Source organism: Bidens hawaiensis, unplaced genomic scaffold (genome assembly GCF_021521415.1).
Source record: "Bidens hawaiensis isolate Kalapana, Puna unplaced genomic scaffold, B.hawaiensis_p1.1 tig00027866_1, whole genome shotgun sequence".
Lineage (NCBI taxonomy): Eukaryota > Viridiplantae > Streptophyta > Magnoliopsida > Asterales > Asteraceae > Bidens > Bidens hawaiensis.
The window spans coordinates 53,088-75,637 of NW_027494530.1; the positions used below are offsets into that span (position 1 = coordinate 53,088).

Here is a 22,550-nt window from a genome sequence, read left to right on the forward strand (position 1 = left end):
TCCAATCTAAGCTAGTTATAAAGACGTAACAGATTTCTATGAATGACTAATATCTTTATTAATTATTCATAGATAATCTACTCAATTGTAAGCGTCTATATGAGAACTTATGATTAAATTGCATCACATGGAATGTAACAAGTACGATACCAAACCAGAGTTGAATATGATTAAAAGTGGTGACCAAACACAATATATCTGGGCCTGGAAGTAATTTGAGCGCTGGTCAACTCCGGGTGTCGTCTCAATGCATCGATGCTCTGTGTTGGGTTTCATTGGTAAGCAGTTAAAAGTTTTATTTATAAAAAACCTGTTTCAATAAATGAAAGTCAAATAATCAATCGAGTTAATTAATATAAACACAACGGAGAAATAAACGAGTGATCAACACTAAATGAAACCAGTCATGATCTGGTTGTGAAACAAACACGAACACGAATATAAAACTTAATCTATCTAATATTTTTATGGGAAAACCACTTATACCGCCACAATTTGCTTGTTACAATTCAATATCACCCCTCATATCTATTTTTTTTATATGTGTTTATCTTATTTTTTATTGGTGTATGCGAGTGAGTGAAAGAAGAAGAAAAATAATAAACAAATAGAATAAAATAAAATATTATTTAATTGAATAACAATAAATATAAGGAATGCTATTTAGAAGGTTTTTAAAAAGTGATAATCAAATTTAGGAAAATAAGATTTTTAGTTAATTCATATAAGCATTCCCGACATGTATTTTAAATTATGTGAGGGAATTTTGTATATTATATAAAGTAGTTGTAAGTGGTTGTGAGTGAAATAGATAGAAAATGTTTCCGTTTATGAGTAAATTTGAAAAAAATACTATTCACCCTCTATAATTTTTTAATATTTGTTGAAATTGTTGTGAATTGAGAAGAGAAAATGTAAAGACAAATGTATAAAAAAATATTATTTAATTGAAAATGAGAGAGAAAATATGTTGATTTTTATTGTAATTATAAAGATGAAATAGAGACTCATATTTAACCATTTATATTTTGCTACGGGTGTTTAAAAATAAAAAAAAGATAATAATAATAATAATAATATAAATTTTTATGAGTAAGAACGTTAGATGTGAATTTTTTTTTTGAAAAATAAACAGTATTTGAATAAATATGTGTTTTGTAGTTACACTATAGTGTGTGTATATGATGTTAGGTTAGTCCAGTTAGTTATCTTTTCAAATCCATCAAATCATCTAAGAAGATAGTTTAGTTAGTCGCTAGCAGGACACGGGGTCGGTCGTAAACCAACCTGTGACCACACAGTCATACCCCCGTTGAATAACAAAACAGTTACCGGTATGCATAGACTTACTTGAAACTGAGATCTGATTCATCAATGAAAACGGTTACCACTCGAGGAGGATCTTCATTTCGGATCTCAAACTCATCCTCTATCCTTCGCTTCTTCATCCTCTTCATCTTCGTCTTCAATTTCTACAGCAGGCGCGTCTTAGAGGATGAACAAAACCTAAATCTCCATTTGCCTTCACACAACGACGTCGTATCGGTATCCATATCTCAACAGGTCCAATTTCACAATTTCATTATTAGCTTTCAATTCATTTATGCTACATGTATTTCGAGTAATAATATATTATTCATTTCTTCTGCTTCCAGATGATAATAATAAACTTTGGAAACCTCCGTTTAGTGACGGTTTACGTTCATGCCTTAATCCTACGTCTCGCTATCAAGGTATTGTTAGCTTATGATGCATTTTTAGATTGTTAATTACTTTAGTAACTGCTTTTGTGCCTTGTAATAATGAGCTAACTAAACAATAACGAAGCGAAAAGAGCTAAAAGTAATAGTACTGTTATGTAATAAAGGGGAGAGAGAGAGAGAGAGAGAGAGATGAATAAGGTAGCATAAAGCTAACGAAATTGTACGTTAAGACTGCGTTAAGGCATAACTATGGCCTTGTAATGACTCTATGTTCTCAGGTGTTCAAGGAGGGGATCGTTATATCACTTTAAGAAGCAATGGTGGACTCAATCAAATGCGTACTGGTGTCAGTATTCATCTCTCTTTTATAATACTTGTCTGTTTTAAAATGCACGCATAATGTGTGAAGCACATGATGCGCTGCAATTTCATGATGTGAGGATGAGGCGCTTGAAATCACATAATGCAAAAGTTAACAAGTTAAAAACTGACGATATTATCTATAACTAAGTTTTTAGTTTTTTTTAAATAACAAATGCCTCGCGCACGCATCGTTTTTTTGGTTCAAAGCGCGTTGGAGCAATTCACGCATTTTAAAACCAAGGTTTTAATTTATGATTCAGATTTCTTCTATGGGTGTTTAAAACAGGGTATATTTTTATGATTGTAGAGCGAAAAGTACATTAGTTTTTAAGATACTGTTTTGAGTTTAGTATGATACGACACGACTGGTATTTTGACAGATTGCTGATATGGTAGCAATTGCACGCATGATGAATGCGACACTAGTGATTCCTGAACTTGATAAGCGTTCATTCTGGCAAGACAAAAGGTAATCATAAGTTTTACTACATTTATGATTAATTAACAATGTATTCTAATTATCTGTTATGCAGTATATTTTCAGATATCTTTGATGAAGACTATTTCATTGATAGCTTAAAACGGGATGTTAGAATCATTAAGAAGCTTCCTTATGAGTTGGTCAATGTTCCTCGTGCAAGAAAACACTTCACATCTTGGGGTGGTTTAGGTTATTATGAAGAGATGACCAAATTATGGGCTGATTATCAGGCATGTTGTTTCTATACTTTGTTATGCTTTCTTTCTACAGTCTAAGTGTCACTTTTTCATTGCTTAAATCAATAATTTGAATTGTTGGTGAGTCGGTGACATCTGCTTTGAGATATGGTTTTTACATTGGCTTGTTGGTATGAAATACACGTATATAAAGGCGTATTCTTTTACTGGTTTAGTAGTATAAGAATACTATTGTATACATGCAATTGCTACAAAACTTCCCTTGTTCTTACATTAGCTGCTTTGGTACTACCCACTTCGAATTGGTTTATACGCTTCTATGTTGAGATATTAGCCACTTCAAGTAATGTTATTCCTTTCCCCAAATAACAAAATAGTAATCAGTAATTCAGTTACTCTCTGCTACATATAGGTCAAGTAAATTGTTAAGTATTAGATTAGGGTTTGTTTGTGTTTAGCCCACAGGCCTGAGTTAGGTGCCTTTAGGGTTTGTTTCTAGTTTCTGTTATTGAGGGTTCCCTCTCTACTGTAATAACACAATTCATTCAAAGATGTAGTCCAACTACTTTTACATAAATCAAATGGAAACCCCATTAAACATCAGGAAAGTTATCCTATTTTCCTCCATTAGACTGTGGCTGAAGTCAAATTTCTCAGATAATTGTATCTTGCAGCAAAAAGTAGAGATATTTCTCTGATGAATTTCTTTTTTTTTCCCCTTGTTTATTTAACCAACAGTTACTAGATTAAATGATATAAATGGCTTCCTTATAGTTTATATTAGTATAAGGGTTCCAAGATGCATTAGGCCTATATTTCTTACCTAGCATGTCTGATTTTGCTTATGCATCTTTTTTAGTATCTTTTGTATCTTTATGTCTTACTTCTTAGTTAAGAGGATTAAGCTTTTCAATATAAGTCATTACCCAGCAAAGCTAAGATAAATTGTGTAGGGAGACTACCAACCTTTGTACAGGTTTTGGCTGTTTACTTATGTTGAGAGGCTGCATTTTTATATCTCAAATTAGAATCTTTTGAATCAGTTTCTAGATTTTCCATCCATCACCTCCAATGTAGAGGGCCAGTCAGTTGCTTTATTGATCATATGCACATGTTCTCTTGTTATTTCTTTAGTTTTAGATGTTTTTACCTGCAATTATATATTATTTATTGGTTGTTGTGCAGGTGATTCATGTTCCAAAATCAGATTCTCGACTAGCAAACAATGATCTGCCACTAGATATCCAGAGATTGCGTTGTCGTGCTCTTTATCATGCTCTTCGGTTTTCTCCTTCTATTGAAACCCTTGGCAAGGTATGAATTCCCTTCATTGATCCAGTTTGGTAATAATATTTCCCTGTATAATCTTTAGTTACATACATTCATTTGTTCCTTTCATCTTGATAACACACGTGTAATGAAATTTAAGTAATCTTGACTACAAAGAGTTTGGATGATAATCATGTGTAGAATTTTCAAATGTATTAATTTTAAAAAACTTTTGTTTATTTTTTTAACTGAATTGCACTTTTTGTTCTTAATGCACTATGTCATGTTTACTTTTATATTGGTAGATTTAAACTCCCGCATCTGTAAATATTTTTCAGCATATTGTTTTATTACATCATTAACTTTTGTTTATGATTCTTGATGATACTCGCCTTTAAAGATAACACAGAAACTAGAATTGGAAGAGTTGGGTTTGCACTCATTTGTTTATGTTAAAAAAGCTATTGACTAGAATTAAGGCATTAGAGCGTGTCTTTTTAGGCTTCCCATTGGAAAAGATCTTAGTGTAGCGTGTCTTTTTAGTATGGATCAAAACTTTAGGTTTACATGCAAACTCTTTATTAATACAAAGGCAAATTGATTACAATGATAAACCAAACACAACCTGGGTCTTCATAAATAAATGTGTCAAAATTGTCACCTCCACTGATAATTGAATAAATGTGATGTCATGTATTGCCAAATGTTGGTGAAGTCATAGATGAGGATTTGTTTTATATTAGGCCCTGAGCATACATGCTGGTGAATCCGCAGAAGCTAGTTGAACGGCTCAGATCACATGAAGGAAGATATATTTCTCTTCATCTGAGATACGAGAAAGACATGCTGGCTTTTTCTGGTTGTACATACGGCTTGTCTGACTCGGAATCCGAAGATCTTAGATTGCTTAGGTACGTCCGTACGTGTTATCTGTTACAAATTAAAAAAAACAAAACAAAACACAAGAGTTAGTTAATTAGATGTAATTTCTCAAAGTTAGGGACCAAACTTGCAATATGGACATACCACAGGGACCATCCAAGTAATTAACTAAAAATAACTGAATTATGTTTTTTTCAGAGAGAATACGAATCACTGGAAAGTAAAGAAAATCAATTCAACCGAGCAGAGAATTGCAGGTTTATGTCCGTTGACTCCAAAAGAAGTTGGAATTTTTCTTCAGGCTCTCGGTTATCCTCCTTCAACAGTTGTATATATTGCTGCTGGTGAAATTTATGCTCATCTTTCGGATCTCACGTCTCGTTTCCCAAACGTGTTATTCAAGGTTGAGAACTTTTGTCTTATCTTTTCAAGGCTGATGATGGTTGAGTTTATTATATTTTAAAATGATTTCAGGAAATGGTTGCAAGTGAAGAGGAGTTGAAGGCGTACTCCTATCACGCGTCGCAAACGGCTGCGATTGATTATATTATTTCTCTAGAGAGTGATGTGTTTGTACCGACATATTCAGGTAACATGGCGAGAGCAGTTGAGGGCCATCGAAGACTTTTAGGCCACCGCAAGACTATTACTCCTGACAGGTACTTTACACACTGACCTTATCATTTTCATTTTTATGAGCTGAGCCCGAGTCGGCTCGTTTAACTTACTCAAGCTCGAGCTTGAGATTGAGCTCGGCTCGTGAGTAGCATTTTAAGCTCGAGCTCGACTCGTTTAACTTACTAGAGCTTGAGCTCGGCTCATTTATTATTTATTAGTTAATTTATATACATCTGTAATTATATTTTTATATATATTTAAATTATAACTTTTTTTTTTACTTATAATTTGTATTATAAAGTTATTTTTATCACAATAATTGTTATATAAATATATATTTAATATATGAATGAAAAATTATATAAATAGTATAACTTTTATTAACTGTATATGTAATTTATATTATTTAGCCAAGCTCGGGCTCGCTTACAAAACAAGCTTATTTTTAGCCTTGAGCTCGTTCAAGCTCAGCTATAGTAGTTCACAAGCGGCTTTGGCTCATTTACACCCCTAGTCAACGCTTTGATAACTATATTTACCGTGGAATTGGAATCAACTTTTCAAATTTTGTATATATATTAAAAAGTTGATATTTAGCTTTGGATAATACTCACCAGGAAAGGTCTTGTGGAAATCTTTGATAAGTTGGAAAGTGGACAACTTAAGGAAGGAGCATCATTACAACATCTTGTAAACCACTTGCATGAAAAAAGGTCCATAAAACAAGTTACTTGTTTGTCAAAATAAGGGCTAGTATTGTATGTTTTTCAGGGGTAATTCAGTCCTTTTAACTATACTTTGTCAGGCAAGGCAGTCCAAGGAAACGAGAGGGTGCACCGGATGGAATCAGAGGGCGAGCGCGGTTCAAGGCCGAAGAATCTTTTTACCAAAATCCATATCCTGAATGCATTTGCAAATCTAAACATAGGAAGTAACTCAACTTATTACTTGCATATTCCCTTCTAGCAACCATTATTGTTTTACTTTTTGTATTTTGTTCTTGTTTATCCTTTTATTTTAGGGTTTACCACTTATGTATTTTTGGGGTTTGAGATACAATGAGTTCTTTGGATTAGGAATTATACATATTTGGACATTTTGGTGAAGATAAAACTGATATGTTATACATACATATTAAATTGTGGTAAAATATTTTACAGAATTCTATCGATAGGGACAACCTTAATCTTCTGACACTTGAGGTAACCATAATCGAACTTTACCACGGCGACCACACGTATGACTGTTTTCCCTTTCAAACTGTGTACGTACATACTTGAAACCACATTTATCTAAAGGACCAAAATGTATGTTTTTTTATTTACCAACACGAAATGCTTCTTCTTCCTACTTTTGTAGTTGATGGATGCGTATAAACAATTTACAAGTTATTTATCTTTACTATCAATCAATTAGAAATACTTTTATTCAGAGAGGCAACAAATACATAGAAACAAAAGTAATTAGAAAACCATGGAGAAAAGAACCTGTTTGCGACTGATAATGTTTCACCGATGGGAGAATAATCAAACAATTCAAATGCAAGCATACGCTTCGTCATTTGTCATGCGTTGGATTGTACCCAATAAGTGGTAACAAAGATCTAAGAGTCTGGTGAACATTGTGGAGCCGATCCAAGTATCACAAGTTAACATCGTTTTGTAAGTTCTTCAAAACATAATATTATTTTATTTTAGCCTTTTTCCACGTTTTTAAACAATCTCTTCTAGTGTAGTACTACTTATGTGTGAATCGACGTTAAGGAGTTATTTTTAACAACCCGAGTCAAGATTGTTGTCGATTTGTTCGCAAGCTTTCTTGAACCATGAAATGTGTCATTTTCTCCCAAACCCATCAACGCTATAAGCCTATAAATTTCCTTTATTTTTAATTAACATTTGACCATGATTTGGTTCGTCTTTCAACACCTTGTAATATTTTAAGGCAATATGGTTTTTTATAGTTGTGTTTGCATCTTTGGCAAAAGAATAACAACACTTGCAACGAGCCTTGTTCGGACCGCTCAATGTTTCACTTAAATTAGAGTTGCACCAAATTTTCGGGTTCCTCTTTATAGGTATAGTTCGAACCATCGAATTGCTTGAAGAAGCACCACAACCAGTAGAAGATTGCACACTTAATGAAGCCATATGAGTGGAATTTTTGGAACGAAAGGTTTTGAAGATTTAAGAGACTAGAGAAGCATTTTTGAGTGGTGGTGTTCAACCAAAACACCCAATACATACATACATTGGGTTTATAATGGTAAAGATAAATAAAGAAATAATAAATAAACTTCAAAAAATGGCTGCTTCCTTCTAACGGCTATAACTGGTTTAATCGATTTTGAAACCGGTGTGGGTCGGCAACCGGTTTGGATGCCGAGATAGGGAAACAATATACAAACAAGCGGTTTGGGTCAAAGTAAAATCGGTTTTAGAAGTGGCATAGGGTCAGGTTGCAGACCATTTTAGTAATCCAAACCGGTTTTTTAAACACCATTACCTAAAGAGGTTCAAAACCAAGAGGCTCATCATTAGGATGCAAACGAGCCGAGCCACTCACAAGTTACTCAAGATCAGATTGATAAAACCTCAAAACAAGCCAAGCCCGAGTCTCAAATAAAGTTCGTTTAGTTATGGAGCCTAAGCTCAAGCCTTGTTGAAGTTTGGTGACCAGGATCGATAAACAAAAAACGAAATTTTAGATCATAAGCTCGATCTTTGTAATTCTCATTAGCTCGAAAAATTACAATACTCAAAAAATCTCCTAATGATATAACCCACAAGCTCGGGTATATATACTAATTTAGATTTCAAAACCCAACTAGACTAGAATACAGATACCATAATCATATTCAAATACTAATTGGTAAAAACAAATATAAATAATAATTAATAAATAAATTCCTTGTTGTCCAAGTCATTGGCTCGACTTGTTCACCAAGTAATTTATTCCATGTAAATCAAGTCACGTGCTCAACTTGATAAACACGATACGAACTCATCATTGGCTCGATGAGTCGGCCCAACCCGCCTCATTTACTCGAGGACGGAAATTAAGTCCAACAATCACCCCCCTAATTTCATACTCGAAAATTGGTGGATTTTTAACTTCGAGCATCTCTCTTTTGTCTAGATTCTCCCATTCTTTTACTCCGGATGTCTCGACATAACTCGCCGGTTCACCATCTTGAGTTAAAAGTAATTTCGGGTCATCAATATCGTTGTCTCTTCCTCGCTCGAAACGAACATTTCTTTCCAACATAAAATCATTAATATTCTTTGGAAAAATGTTGGTTCGAGTCAACCGTCTCACGGTGGATGGACCCGGATCAATTTGCATACCAGACAAAGAAATTACCGAACCTTCAACTTGGGCTGTAAAATTCTGAGTAGCACAAATAGGCTGCTGAATTTTGGAATTGGGCTGCAGATTCCCAGCAGCTATGCTATCAGTAAATTGGGCCGACTGCCCAACTGTTTCGGTTGCTGAAAACAAGGACTTTGTAGCCTTACTCAGGCTTCTCTGAAGCGAATTAACTCGGTTTTTAGGATTTTTATCAACCCGGTTCCACCCTCTTTTCTCATAAAAAATTACATCTCGAGAAACATGTATTTGGTTCTGAACCAGCTCGTACTTCCCGTATCCCTTTTTACCGGGCTCGGTACCGAGATTAACCATAGGGGTACTTCGGTCATCAAACTTTTTAACCGAAGTAATTGATAGCAAACACATTGATGCTTCAACCCGAATAGGTGTTTCAAGCCGAAGCCTAACCTTGTACACCCGATTTCTTGATCTAACCGACTTCATAATCACCTTTCTCGATTTATCAAGAAGTAAAAGTTGATCATCCTCCATAATCACTTTGCACCCATGTTCGGTTGCTTGTCCCAAACTTAAAATATTGCTCGTTAAGTTCGGGATAAAATAAACATTTGAGATAATTCTCTCAATGCCATCATCACAAGTAATTGTAATGGAACCTTTTCCCTTGATGTCGATACACGAACTATCACCAAAACGAACTTGCCCAACAACAGTTTCATCTAATTCAGAAAAGTAAGATTTCATACCCGTCATATGATTGCTCGCCCCGTTATCGAGGTACCAAAAACCATCCTCCATCGGTTCTGACTCGTACCGCTTAGGATGCACGTTTTCTTCACTCAACATGACTTGATCATTAATACTAATCTTCATCAAAACTTCCTTAGTTGTTGTTGGCTCGTTTGCTTCGGTTAGGTTAGCTTCGGCACGTTTTCCTCTTCTCTCCGGGCATACCGAGGCGAAGTGACCCATCTCGTCACAACGAAAACATTGAACCCCAGAATAATCCCTTTTCTTCCACGAATTACCTTCTTTGTTTCGGTCACCTTTTGAGGAGTCACGGGATTTTTCATATTCTGCTTTGCCCTTCCCTTTAAACTTTCTAGCCTTAGCCCTATTGAACAGTAACTTCCCATTATTCTCGGGTTCGTCATCAACACTGTTCACACGATCTTCAAAAGCTTTAAGACGCCCAACTATTTCTTCAAACTTAAGTGTCTTGAGATCTATACCATATGCTGGATAGACGCTACAATATTTATGAATCTTTTAGGCATGCTTGTTAAAAACTTTCTCACCAACCTTGTTTCATCTAGGGCGGAACCAAGTGCTGCAAATTTAGTTGCTAAACCGGATAATCTACCAGAATAATCGTCTATGGACTCGGAATCCTTCATCTTCGTTCCTTCGAATTCAGTTATAAGGGTATGTAGACGTGCTTCTATAACCCTCTCCGCTCCGACATACCGGGCTTTTATGGCATTCCAAACCTGTTTAGCCGACTCGTATTGGGCTACTTGCATGACTTGATCTTCCGGTATGGATTGAAAGAAAAGAGCGATGGCGGCACCATTCTTCTTCTCGTCCGTACTTCCCGGCTCAATTACATCCCATATTCCGTGGTACCGGAACACCGCTTTGATCCGGACAGCCCACATGGTGTAATTCGTTTTGGTAAGCATCGGACATTGAAGAGAAATAGAGGTTTGATTACTAGGGTTAGGTTTGACTGTAGGTTTGCCGAAATCTTGAATCGATCTTGAAACAGAAAACAGATTAAAGAATAGTGCTCGTTCGATCGAAACCACACCAAGATTGTTTCTTGAATAGAAAAACCAATCGTACACCTTCTTTTGATTATGTAAAAGTCTTTTAATAATAATAAGATATGCCTTCCACCGCCAATTAATGCAAACTGTTGTTGAATAATTAGTTGGCGTTAAGTTGGTTAGCAAATAAGATATGCCACCACCAAGAACAGCCAATTGGAATTAATTCCAAACTCTTGAATTAATTTGCTTTACGTTATTCTTCAAACAACAGGTTAAAATCTTCTGTCGATCTTGAACATATACCAATGAACTCGTGGTTGGTAAACCGTAAACCGAGCTCTGATACCAATTGAAGTTTGGTGACCAGGATCGATAAACAAAAAATGAAATTTTAGATCATAAGCTCGATCTTTGTAATTCTCATTAGCTCGAAAAATTACAATACTCAAAAAAACTCCTAATGATATAACCCACAAGCTCGGGCATATATACTAATTTAGATTTCAAAACCCAACTAGACTAGAATACAGATACCATAATCATATTCAAATACTAATTGGTAAAAACAAATCTAAATAATAATTAATAAATAAATTCCTTGTTGTCCAAGTCATTGGCTCGACTTGTTCACCAAGTAATTTATTCCATGTAAATCAAGTCACGTGCTCAACTTGATAAACACGATACGAACTCATCATTGGCTCGATGAGTCGGCCCAACCCGCCTCATTTACTCGAGGACGGAAATTAAGTCCAACACTTGTATGGGAAAATCGTTTAGGCTCGTGGAGCCTTAACGAGCCCGATGCATTCTTAAGGTCAAACTCTCTTGGACTTCTATGCATTAATTAGTTTCAGATTGCATAGCCAAACTCACAGGCTTTGGGTCGTTTAGTTTTCTCAATATATATATATAAATAATTAAAATGTATACGAATTGACAAATAATAAACAGGTCGACCTGAAGCTAAAAAAAACGAGTCACAAGCCTACTTCAACTTAAAAAAAAGAGCTCAAAAAAAGCCAAGCTCAAACTTTTGTAAGTCATAGGCCGTTTACACTCCTAATCATCTTGTACTAAAAGCCGATTTAATGGACCTCTCGTTTTCAAAGTACAATTTCTAAAATATCGAACAATAATGTTCAAGCGTTTGTTCTTAACCTGTATTCCCCGCCACAAACAGAAATAAATATATCCAACCGAGTTACCCAGTTTCCCCAAATAATGAGCCCAGATGAACACAAAAAGAAAGCAGTTAATGAATCAAGACCAACCCATGAGTTTTAAAACTAGACTACAACATTACAATAAAGCAGCAAAATTAGATAAAACAATGTGTAATTATAAAACACAATCATAGGACAAACAAGTGTTCATTAACAACTTCACACATGTCTTTACATGAAACATAACACCAAAAATAGATCACAAGAATATTAAACAAAAACAAACACGAAAACATACTAAATAGATGGTAACCAAACCAAACTACAAAACATGCTTAAAAGCATTTCCTGTGAACGATAGACGGACCAGACTCGTCATATTCACCCTTGGATATCCACATCTGATCAAATCAACAAAAAGAACCAAACATATGAGTTGAAGATTTCCACAAGATAAGGGCATGAAAAATCAATTTCTTGTATCATAATGATAATTAACTCTGTAAACGAAACGAAGCTCAAGCGCTAAGTGACCGAGCTTCACTTATAGAGAGCTCAAGCTGGCTCGCGAGCTTAAACAGCCCAATTCTTTATACAATCTTGATGTAATTGTAACATACATTTATAGAATGATTATTGTTATTATGTATAAAATTACAATAAGTTAACTAAACAATATATACACGAAAAAACAATTATAAATGTATATAAATAAACTAATTATTATTAATAAATATTAACCGAGCCTGATCTTCACTTATCAAGCTATAGCTGACTCACGAGCGTAAAGAAGCTTGCTATTTATACAATCTGTATTTAATATATATAACCAGGGAAATTTCTCAAAATGCCCTTTCTTTGGAGAGAAATTCCAAAAATGTCATCATAAATTAAAGTTCCCATATATGTCATATTAAAACAAATCTTCGATGACGTGTTTGCCTCCAAACACGTCTTTGACGACATGCTTGCCACCAAACACGTCTTTGACGACCTTTTCGCCTCCAAACACATCGTTCACGACATTTTTAGCCTTTTATATAACTTTTGAAATATAAAGTTTTACAATATGAATATACCGTTGAGATGTGCTTCCTTTTATCTACATGTCGACATAAATTTTGTTCAAAACCAAGTCGGGTCACATTTATATCGAAATGTTTAATAAAAACTGACCCCCTCGGTTTTATGTAGAATTTATATCAACATGTAGATAAAGATAATCACTTATCAACGGTATATTAGAAATTATATAAAAATTTATATTTTAACAGTTACAAAATAAAAAAACAAATATGAGTAAAACTTAATTAAAATAATATAATAATAAAAAAATTAAGGGGCCAAAAAGGTCGTGCATGACGTGTTTGGAGGCAAACGTGTCGACTTGTCAAAGACGTGTTTTAATGGGTCATCTGTGGAAACATTAATTTACGAGGCCATTTAATCATTTATGGAACCTCTCTCCAAAGAAAGGACATTTTGGGGATTTCCCATAAAATCTATGACCAAAATTACTAAATGATATGTATTAGCTATACATAAAAGATATAATCAAAACATTTACAAACCTATCACTTATCACGTATTTTTATTATATTATCTTAATATTAATAAAAATAATAATAATAATATGTGCACACAATAAATATAACAAATTATCACATAAAGAATTAAAGACTTAATTTACCTGTTGGAAAGTGCTAAGAGATGCGAGAATCGACCCACCAATCCAAACACTATATTTCCTTTCCGGCGGAGCCACCACCTTAATCTTCATGCTACTAGGTGCAAGCGCAGTAATTTCCTTGCTCATCCGGTCAGCAATACCCGGAAACATAGTTGACCCACCACTAAGCACAATGTTACCATACAAATCCTTCCTAATATCCACATCACACTTCATAATTGAGTTATAAGTCGTCTCGTGGATACCCGCAGCTTCCATTCCGATCAAAGACGGTTGGAACAAAACCTCAGGGCAGCGGAATCTTTCTGCCCCGATAGTAATAACCTGCCCATCGGGCAGTTCATAATTCTTTTCAACCGATGAGCTGCTTTTAGCAGTTTCAAGCTCTTGTTCATAGTCAAGGGCCACGTATGCAAGTTTTTCTTTCATGTCACGCACGATTTCCCGTTCGGCGGTTGTGGTGAACATGTAACCTCGTTCGGTTAAGATTTTCATTAACGAGTCGGTTAGGTCGCGTCCCGCAAGATCGAGACGGAGGATGGCATGTGGAAGCGCATATCCTTCGTAGATTGGGACCGTGTGTGACACTCCGTCACCAGAATCCAACACAATACCTGTAATAATATATCGTTAAACAACGTAAAAGTAAAAGTAAAGTAAATTAGGGGTGTTCATAAACAGACAAAACCAACTGAACCAAATGAAGTCGAGTGATTTGAAATACGCAAGATCCGGTTCACGGTTTGGTTATTACACACTGACGGTTTACTGTTTGAAAATTTGAAACAGGTGGTTTAACATTTTATATTTCACTTTTTTTAAGGAATATAAAGTCATGCATACACATTATATCATGAACAATCCATATCATTTTTTAAAATATACCAAACTATGCTTTTTTTTAAATATTTTTGTTATGTCTAAAACCGGCAAACTGCAAAAACCAGCCGTTTTAACATTTATTATTTTTTTTTAATTTAGGAATATAGAGTTATGTATATTCATGAACAATCCTTTTATCATTTTTAATTTAATACAAAACTATGTTTTAATAAAAAGTACCATGTTGTGGTCTAGAACCAGGAAAGCTGAACCTTCAAACCATAAACTACAAAAACCAACTCGGCCCCATAACTGTTGTTACCGGTCCAACACTAAACTTTCATCAAAAGCGACCTAACCAAAACATGAACTCCCTAAACTAGACGAGCAAAGTACAAACTACAAACAATACCGATGAGAGAAAATAACTAACCAGTTGTACGACCACTAGCGTACAAAGAAAGCACCGCCTGAATAGCAACATACATAGCAGGAACATTAAACGTCTCAAACATGATTTGAGTCATCTTCTCTCTATTCGCCTTGGGATTCAACGGGGCCTCGGTTAAAAGCACAGGGTGCTCTTCAGGCGCAACACGAAGTTCATTATAAAATGTGTGATGCCAGATCTTTTCCATATCATCCCAGTTGCTCACAATACCGTGCTCAATAGGATACTTCAAGGTCAAGATACCTCTTTTGGATTGAGCTTCATCCCCTACATATGCATCCTTTTGTCCCATACCTACCATAACCCCAGTGTGCCGGGGCCTACCTACAATACTTGGGAAAACCGCCCTTGGAGCATCATCACCCGCAAATCCAGCCTGTAAAGTGTATCAAAGAATATATAAATTAGTAACTATTAGTATTAGTTAGACTACTAGGATTAGCATTAGTATACTAACCTTCACCATTCCAGTTCCATTGTCACAAACAAGGGGCTGAATATCATCTGCGTCGGCCATTTTTATATACCTGTCACACAAACATGATGTATATACATGTTAGTTCTATAGTTTTCTCACCACCTTGTGTTATCAATAGCTTGGTATTAAAAAGTGTGTCGTGCTCCGAAGTGTTTTGATCTCAAAAGCCGATGTGTGATGTGCAATGCGCGCACATCACATATATGAGGTTTTAATTACTAAAATATAACCTAAAACAATATATAGATAACGTTTGAACTTGTTAACTTTTAAACACTAAAATATAAGATATCATCACCATCATCATATCTAGTCAAACTTGCCCAACAAATGATCTAATTGGTTCAAATACTCAACCATCAGTCAAACAATGGTCAGATTTGTTCAATCACACTTGAACCTATTGCAATCAACGGTCCAATTTGTTCAAATGATGGTCAACCGCATAAGGTGCCACATCACACGTAAGATCGCATCAGACCACATCATGTGATGCACACATTTTAAAACCAACTCCAAGATCAGTAGTTTACTGCTTCCTGGTCTAGTGGCTGTTTTGATTCCTCATTTCCTTGTATTATGTTATATCTGAATACTATAGTTCATATACATGTTATGATTAAAGAAATATTTTGCAATCATTATAATTTTGAACAGTTTTCTACTCTATCACACAAACAGCTCAATAATATTTGAATTTTCAAGCACCAAAACTTGATCAAAGTTAACGAGCTTATTAACTCACAATCAACAAGCTAAACATGATCCTATTAAGTCAGCAATCAACAAATCACAGACAGATCTCAACAGATCTACTCATCAGAAACCGTTAAATCAGCATGCAGTTCACACATATCAAAATAAGCAGATTCGATCCATCAATAATCATCAGATCTAACGCAACAACATATTATCACAGTTAGTAAAGAAGATGAGGAGTGGAATTAACCTTTAGTTTGAGATCGGAGAGGAAGAAGCAAGCTCCGATCGATGGCCGGAATGGTGACTTGAGAGGAATTATTAATATATATTTGAAAAATGGAAGTGTAGTGTAGGAAAGATAAGATGAGCTGGCGTTGACAACCTTTCTTTCGGCATGCTAAGTGTTATATTTACGACTATTGTCCGTTTATTTTGACTTTTGTCACTTCAAAATATACAAATTTTTATTTTGTTATTCGTTTTTAACTCTATGTTAGGTGACCGGTCTCGATGTCTAACTTGTGTTCAGATCGGTTTGTAAACGACTTGTCATATTGTTGATGCAACATAGCAATTAGCAAGTAAGGATGATGTGTTCGGTTGATTCACTTTCTCCTTCACATAACGGACATCATTTGATTTCATCAATGTCATTTCTTTTGTATAGCGCATCCGAGAGTATCAATTATTTTCATTTCCACCCGAATAAGTTCACTTTTAAAGAGATTCACCTGTTCCCATCCATGAACATTTTGATGCTACTATTATCCTTTTTAGTTTATAGATCTTATGGGATTTTTAATAATTGAATCGATACGGACCATTCTAAACAGAAACCAATTAAACAACTTCGAAAAAGCCAAAGCAACTGCAAAGTGAAATTTCTATTAGTACCTCAATTATTGAAGTATAGTACATGACTTCACTAATCATACATTGCAAGAAGATGATTCACTTTGGCCACCCTACATGGTTGAGTAAAAAAGAAAACAAGTTTATTGTTGTTGGTCTCATACCCAGATAAAGGAGGCGGGTAAAAAGATTTGGGAAAAAGGCCCCAAATTTTACTCCGGTTTAGACTAAAAGTATTCGAGTAGTACAAGCCGAAATGGTTACCTGAATGAGTTTGTCAAACCATTAGGAGCGGTGAACCCAAAGTGCCCAAACTACCTGAATGGGTTTGCCGAGTACACCCCAAATACCCAAAGAAACACATGGGTTTTGTATAAAAGAGATATAATAAAAAGGTGTACTTGTTAACTAAAACTCATCCGCTACACATGGTTAAAATAAAACACTTATCATTTAAAATTAAACAAAATATACATTGGGCAAACCCGTGCACAAAGACCCCACATGTTCAGGGGTACGAACGCATATTAACCATAAAACTTGGTTTTATTTTGGGATGCGTGCATCTCCGAATAAATACTTGCTAAAACAAAGTACATCGCACACATAACATTTGGAAAAAAAACAACATAACTATTAATAACTTAAAACATGCCCAAATCCAAATCATCATCACTTGTATTCCAAGATCATGTTGTTTTCCGGTGCCAATCCAACGCACGCCCTCAGTATGTTCTCGAGCATCGCCCTCTGCTTTGCTAGTGCATTCACCACTGGTGTACCCGGTGGCACCTATTCAAATCACAAACCAAACCAAACCAAACCTCGTTAACATCATCATATGACCGACCAATACCTTAAAACAACCAAAAGATATCAAATCTTACAAGAGGCGCCTTGGTTAGGTAACTCAGAATCGTAGCCACTGGATGGAACGAATGGAACTTTCCCTGTAATAATAATAACATACTCATGATTGATATGACATTTTACCAAACAAAACATTTAATGATAATATTAGAAACAAGAACTGAACCGAACCTCGTTTTCAGCTTTGAGTTGGATGCGGGTGCTGAGCTCAGCAAGCAGGACCAAGTCCAAGATAATGGGAGCCGCCAACAGAGAATCCTCACACGTGTTGTGTAGAACGATTGTGCTTTTACCGCCCATGAATATCTCAGACGTGTACTCGTCCATAGCCCTCTTGCTATCTCCAACATATGGCACATACTAAACAAACCAGTTCACAACATTAATCCTATGTTTATGACAATCATAACAGAAAAACAATATAGTGTTTGTTTGTTTTGTTATACATACCTTGATGACAACCACATGGTCGGGATGCTCACCGGGCTCGTATAGAATAGCATTGCTGGAAACCATGTCGTCAACGACGTTGCTTTTCGAGATCTCTTTGGAGCGGAACGTTTGTGGGGCCGAGAGGTTCATCCCGTCATTGTTTCCTAAGTGATTGTAGCTCACAATGGATGTTGGCTGTTTTGAAACAATAAGTTAAAGTTTTGTTTTAAGTTAAGGTGTTAATAGACTCACAAAGCTTGAATTAATAAAGCAAAGGCCGGGTTATGTTTACTGTTTACCTTAATGCCAGCTCCAACAAGGAAGTCAACAAGAACAGACTTCATCTTGGTTTGACCACTCTTAAAGTCATCTCCACCAATTAAGGTGTTTCTCTTGATAGCCAAATCAATAACCCCTGCATCCACAAACCATATGAAATAAAATTAAGATATGTAGTGCATATTCATCAACAAACAGAACTCAAACATGAAAGACGCCTAGCTAGCAACCTGGTACGAAAGTGTTTTGTGGGCTGCCATTAATAAAAGGTACGTTTTCTAGAATGCACGCGATTGCATACAAAGTGGACGGTGAAATCTCGGCCTCGTTTCTGTCTAACGATGCAAACAAGCTTTCCATTGTGTCGTTAAGCCCGACCATGACATTGCTATATCTTTCCGTGTTGGCTGTCCACAAAACCACCACTTTGTCTACCTTATTAGCCTCCTTAAACTCCCTGTTTAAAAAAATCAAAATTATAGGCTTCAGTGAGTAGAATGATAACAAGAGTTAATTATATTGATGGTGCATGTGGCTTACACAAAGTAACACCTTTTAAATAACAAGTTTGTGGCTTAAGTGATGGTGAGTTAATACACAATCAGTCCTCAAAGGGTATTTTAGTCATTTTAACTAAACACCAAATTTTTATTATTAATATTTTTCAGAATTAGTCTCAAAAAGTGATGGCATAGCAAAATAGTCTTGAGTTAGTACACAAATAGTCCCTCAAAGGGCATTTTGGTCATTTTCTCTTAACAGAAATTTATTATTTATATTATATTACAATTATAACTAATTCAAGTAATTTTCAGAATTAGTCTCTCAAAAAACGATGATTTAGCAAAATAGTCTTTGAATCAACACATATATAGTTGCTCAAAGGGCATTCTGGTCATTTTTCATAAAGTTAACAGAAGTTTAACTTAGACCCCAAACTTGTTACCATTAAACGTTAGACCTTAAAGGTGTGTTAATTTGCACACTGACCATATATGTAATTAACTTTAATAATAACAACAACAACAACAACAACAATAATAATAATAATAATAATAAAGAAATGGGACCTGATGTCTTTGATGATCTTTTGGATTTGTTCATTTTTGGTTCCTTTGATCACGTTGTCTGCACGTGCACCTTGGTTTGCAGCAATGAAGTCAGGGTCAAAGATACCAGGAAGTGGGACCATGGATTCCATGTAAGGCCTTAACTGTTTCTGGAGATCAATGTCTAACACCTTGGCTCGAGCCATTGAGTCAGCCAGGTTCATGCTGCTTATGTCCCATCCACCAAATACAATGTCATCCGGGTTCACCTATATCATCATCATTTCATATTTTCCATCAGTTCATACTTTTCAAAATGTCTATTATTTTTCTTTAACCCTTGTGTAGTATGTGCTTCATCTTAATTATTTTCAATAATGATAACATTATTTATGACATGTCTAGACTCATCTTATATCATCATGAATTATCATACTTGAAAATCCCAAACATGTATTTATTTTAAGTATGCATGATATATTAATATCCGATATGTAATTATCCGACAAATACCAGTCACCAGACATGCATGATCCTTAATTCAAGATTTTCCCAAAATGAGATCACGTGCACAAAACTTTTTTTATTATTATTTTTCTTAAAAGTAACTTTTTTTATTACTTTTTCTTTATAAACTTCTAAAGGGTGTGAGAATCTTTAATGAGTTCATATATTATTTTACTAAAACAACAGGCATAGAAAAGTAAAGCATAAAGGTGTGTTATTTGGATGGATTTTGCAACTTGCAAGTGGCAGATCTTAAATCAAACTTTTTAAATATTTAATCATATATATAATTAATATACTCATACCATTGGGAGGAGGCTTTTAAAAGGAGCATAGATCTCCTCTCCATTAAATGACCCAACTCTTATAGTTGATGCTTGAGTCAATGATCCAAAGTAGTTGGCTTGTTGCACCTTTTCCTTTGTTGCCCACGATATTCCCCTGTTTCATTTATAATATTAATTTTCAATTAAACAACAAAAAGACAAAACAAGAAAGCTGATCTTGTTTGATTGCAGAAGAAAAGTTATATTTCTTTTAAATAACTCTTCTGAATAAAAACATTACTTGTTTGGACCAAGAACTTGCTAGTGGAGATAAAGGTGACTTGGACATGACACAGCATGTCATGCCAAACAAAACCGTTTGTTCATAGATAATATTTTACATATTTTTCACAATCACAACTTGCTCAAACTAGTAACAAAAAAACTTCAATCTCTAAACAAGAGCACTTTCTCACTAGTCTTGGCTTATATATTAAAGATAAAAATAAATATCAAGTAAATCCGTCTTATAGCAACAACTATTGATAGAATCAGAGAAGGTGGGACCACCTAAGAGAGAGAGAACGGTCCCCACCAAGACCCGGGCTCTAAAATTTTTATGTTGCTGCAAAAAGTTAAAGGTGATAAACGAGGAGCTGCAAATAGCTCTGCTGTTGTACACTATTTGTTTTTGTAACGTGTTTGATCCCTTCACAGTCACATCTTAGTTCAAACTAACTAGTAACAATAAACTTCATTCTTTTAACTTATACTACTAACAAAAAATTTCATAAGAGCCTTTCTCACTTGTCTTTCTTGCACGTTAAAGATTAAAAAAAAGTATCAGGTATAATCCCACTTATAACGAAGGCGGGACCAGGACCGGCCCTAGGGGGCCTGGGTGGTCGACGGACTCCGGTCCAACACCCTGTTATGCCCGAATTATATTATTATATTTTAAATTTTATATGTATTTTTATAAAAAACGATATGTATATTTAATGTTTAAACTCAATTACATAACAATTAGCTTGATCTAGTGGCAAATGATATGACTCCCAAGCAAAAGGTTGTGGGTTTTAGTTTCATATAAGACATGTTTAAGCCTATTTTTATACAAAAGTTTCTTACACAAACCAAATCATAACTAAGCTCATTTAAAAATCAAAGAGTTTAAACCCAACAAAGTATTTCTTTTAGTTAGGCATAAAATATTTTTCGCCCTCAGCCCAAAATATTTTTTCAATTCTTAGAGCCGGCCCTAGGTGAGACCACTCAAGAAAGAGAATGGTCCCCACCAAGACCCGGCTCTAAAAACAAACATTTTTTTCCTATGTTAAGTTTTTGGAGCCGGGGTCTCCTAATCCCTGCAATTAGTTGTGCTGTAAGTGAAATTTTACAAAAGTAACTGTTGATATTTTAGATCCTTTTAACAATTACAACCTATTAAAATTAATAGTCCTTTGCCACTTGTTTTGCTTTTAGGTCAATAATAATATATTCTTCAAATCACCAACATATCAAAAACATCATATCAAGTTACTTTGGTATTTTGACCAAATGAAAGGTTCATGTCACATGTACACACACATGCACAATGCAAAAACCCGAACCCGGTCCGATCCGAACCCGAAAACAAAAATACTCACTCCCGATTGGCGATAACACTGGCAGTTAAGGTCGATCCATTGTTTCCTCCCCATCCAACAAGCATAACCCTATCACAAAACCCAATTCACAAAATCAGAAACCAATTAAACATAATAATTATTAAAAATTAATTTAATTAACGAACCCGAGTTTTGGAACATGGGTTTGAGTCTTGAATTCGTATTTGACGGTCTTGGGTTTGACAACCCATTGATAGGCACCGTCTTTCTCCTCGTGAACGAGCTCAGTGGTGTCGTAATTGTACAGCGAGTGTATTTCGTCATCGGTGTACTTGATGTTGGGGCTTTCTACCTTAAAGCTCTCGATAAACATGTTCGCTAAGGTTAAGTGTTTGTTTGGGGACAAACAAAGATAGAGGGGAAGAAGTGTTTGTGTTTGTGTTGGTGCTTTTGCAATGCCAAGTGACTACTGTATATATAGAGTTATAGCTCGTGGTGGGTCCCATAGACACGTGTTAGTTGGTAAGTGGCAGTGCGTCCTACTGTGGTGAGAGCCTCTAGTAATTACTTAATCAGTGAACTAGTGAAGTCTTCTTCATACAAATCAATTTGTTGATGAGTGATGAGTTGATGACCCGCAGTCGGATCCATGAATTTTCTTTACGGGAAGCACAAAATGGAATGGTAGAAAATGTGGGTCGGGTCAAAGAGGGCAAAGCATGCTTAATTATTATGAAGGCCCAAAGTAAAATAAATTT

The 22,550-nt window shown here is 35.2% G+C and overlaps 3 protein-coding genes across 3 annotated transcripts; 1 reads left to right on the forward strand and 2 right to left on the reverse strand.

Annotated features, from left to right (window-relative positions):
* The first annotated feature begins 1,645 nt into the window (after positions 1 to 1,645).
* On the forward strand, positions 1,646 to 6,673 carry LOC143576056 (O-fucosyltransferase 38-like). The gene is made up of 10 exons (XM_077060249.1): positions 1,646 to 1,733; positions 1,982 to 2,049; positions 2,447 to 2,535; positions 2,600 to 2,777; positions 3,930 to 4,058; positions 4,788 to 4,924; positions 5,094 to 5,298; positions 5,370 to 5,554; positions 6,131 to 6,226; positions 6,319 to 6,673. The coding sequence occupies exons 2-10, from the start codon at positions 2,038 to 2,040 to the stop codon at positions 6,446 to 6,448; spliced, it is 1,161 nt and encodes a 386-aa protein (XP_076916364.1). The 5' UTR covers positions 1,646 to 1,733; positions 1,982 to 2,037; the 3' UTR covers positions 6,449 to 6,673.
* Positions 6,674 to 11,939: 5,266 nt separating this feature from the next.
* Positions 11,940 to 16,226, reverse strand: LOC143576057 (actin-7-like). The gene is made up of 5 exons (XM_077060250.1): positions 16,175 to 16,226; positions 15,205 to 15,274; positions 14,730 to 15,123; positions 13,475 to 14,088; positions 11,940 to 12,185 (listed from the first exon to the last, which is right to left on the reverse strand). The coding sequence occupies exons 2-5, from the start codon at positions 15,262 to 15,264 to the stop codon at positions 12,120 to 12,122; spliced, it is 1,134 nt and encodes a 377-aa protein (XP_076916365.1). The 5' UTR covers positions 15,265 to 15,274; positions 16,175 to 16,226; the 3' UTR covers positions 11,940 to 12,119.
* A 985-nt stretch (positions 16,227 to 17,211) lies between these two features.
* On the reverse strand, positions 17,212 to 22,226 carry LOC143576061 (inositol-3-phosphate synthase-like). The gene is made up of 10 exons (XM_077060255.1): positions 21,978 to 22,226; positions 21,832 to 21,900; positions 20,222 to 20,357; positions 19,431 to 19,678; positions 18,591 to 18,817; positions 18,381 to 18,496; positions 18,100 to 18,276; positions 17,821 to 18,009; positions 17,667 to 17,729; positions 17,212 to 17,571 (listed from the first exon to the last, which is right to left on the reverse strand). The coding sequence occupies exons 1-10, from the start codon at positions 22,163 to 22,165 to the stop codon at positions 17,452 to 17,454; spliced, it is 1,533 nt and encodes a 510-aa protein (XP_076916370.1). The 5' UTR covers positions 22,166 to 22,226; the 3' UTR covers positions 17,212 to 17,451.
* Positions 22,227 to 22,550: the final 324 nt, after the last annotated feature.

Bases quoted from the DNA above. Each gene is read 5' to 3' on its own strand.
- LOC143576056 (XM_077060249.1), top strand. The intron at 2,536-2,599 runs GTAATCATAAGT...TCTGTTATGCAG, and splicing joins TCATTCTGGCAAGACAAAAG to TATATTTTCAGATATCTTTG. The intron at 4,059-4,787 runs GTATGAATTCCC...GTGAATCCGCAG, and splicing joins CTATTGAAACCCTTGGCAAG to AAGCTAGTTGAACGGCTCAG.
- LOC143576057 (XM_077060250.1), bottom strand. From the start codon at position 15,264: ATGGCCGACGCAGATGATATTCAGCCCCTTGTTTGTGACAATGGAACT. The intron at 14,089-14,729 runs GTTAGTTATTTT...ATATTATTACAG, and splicing joins CGCTAGTGGTCGTACAACTG to GTATTGTGTTGGATTCTGGT. The intron at 12,186-13,474 runs GTAAATTAAGTC...TGATTTGATCAG, and splicing joins CTCTTAGCACTTTCCAACAG to ATGTGGATATCCAAGGGTGA.
- LOC143576061 (XM_077060255.1), bottom strand. From the start codon at position 22,165: ATGTTTATCGAGAGCTTTAAGGTAGAAAGCCCCAACATCAAGTACACC. The intron at 21,901-21,977 runs GTTCGTTAATTA...GTTTTGTGATAG, and splicing joins ACCCATGTTCCAAAACTCGG to GGTTATGCTTGTTGGATGGG. The intron at 18,818-19,430 runs GTCCCATTTCTT...TTTTTTAAACAG, and splicing joins AAGATCATCAAAGACATCAG to GGAGTTTAAGGAGGCTAATA.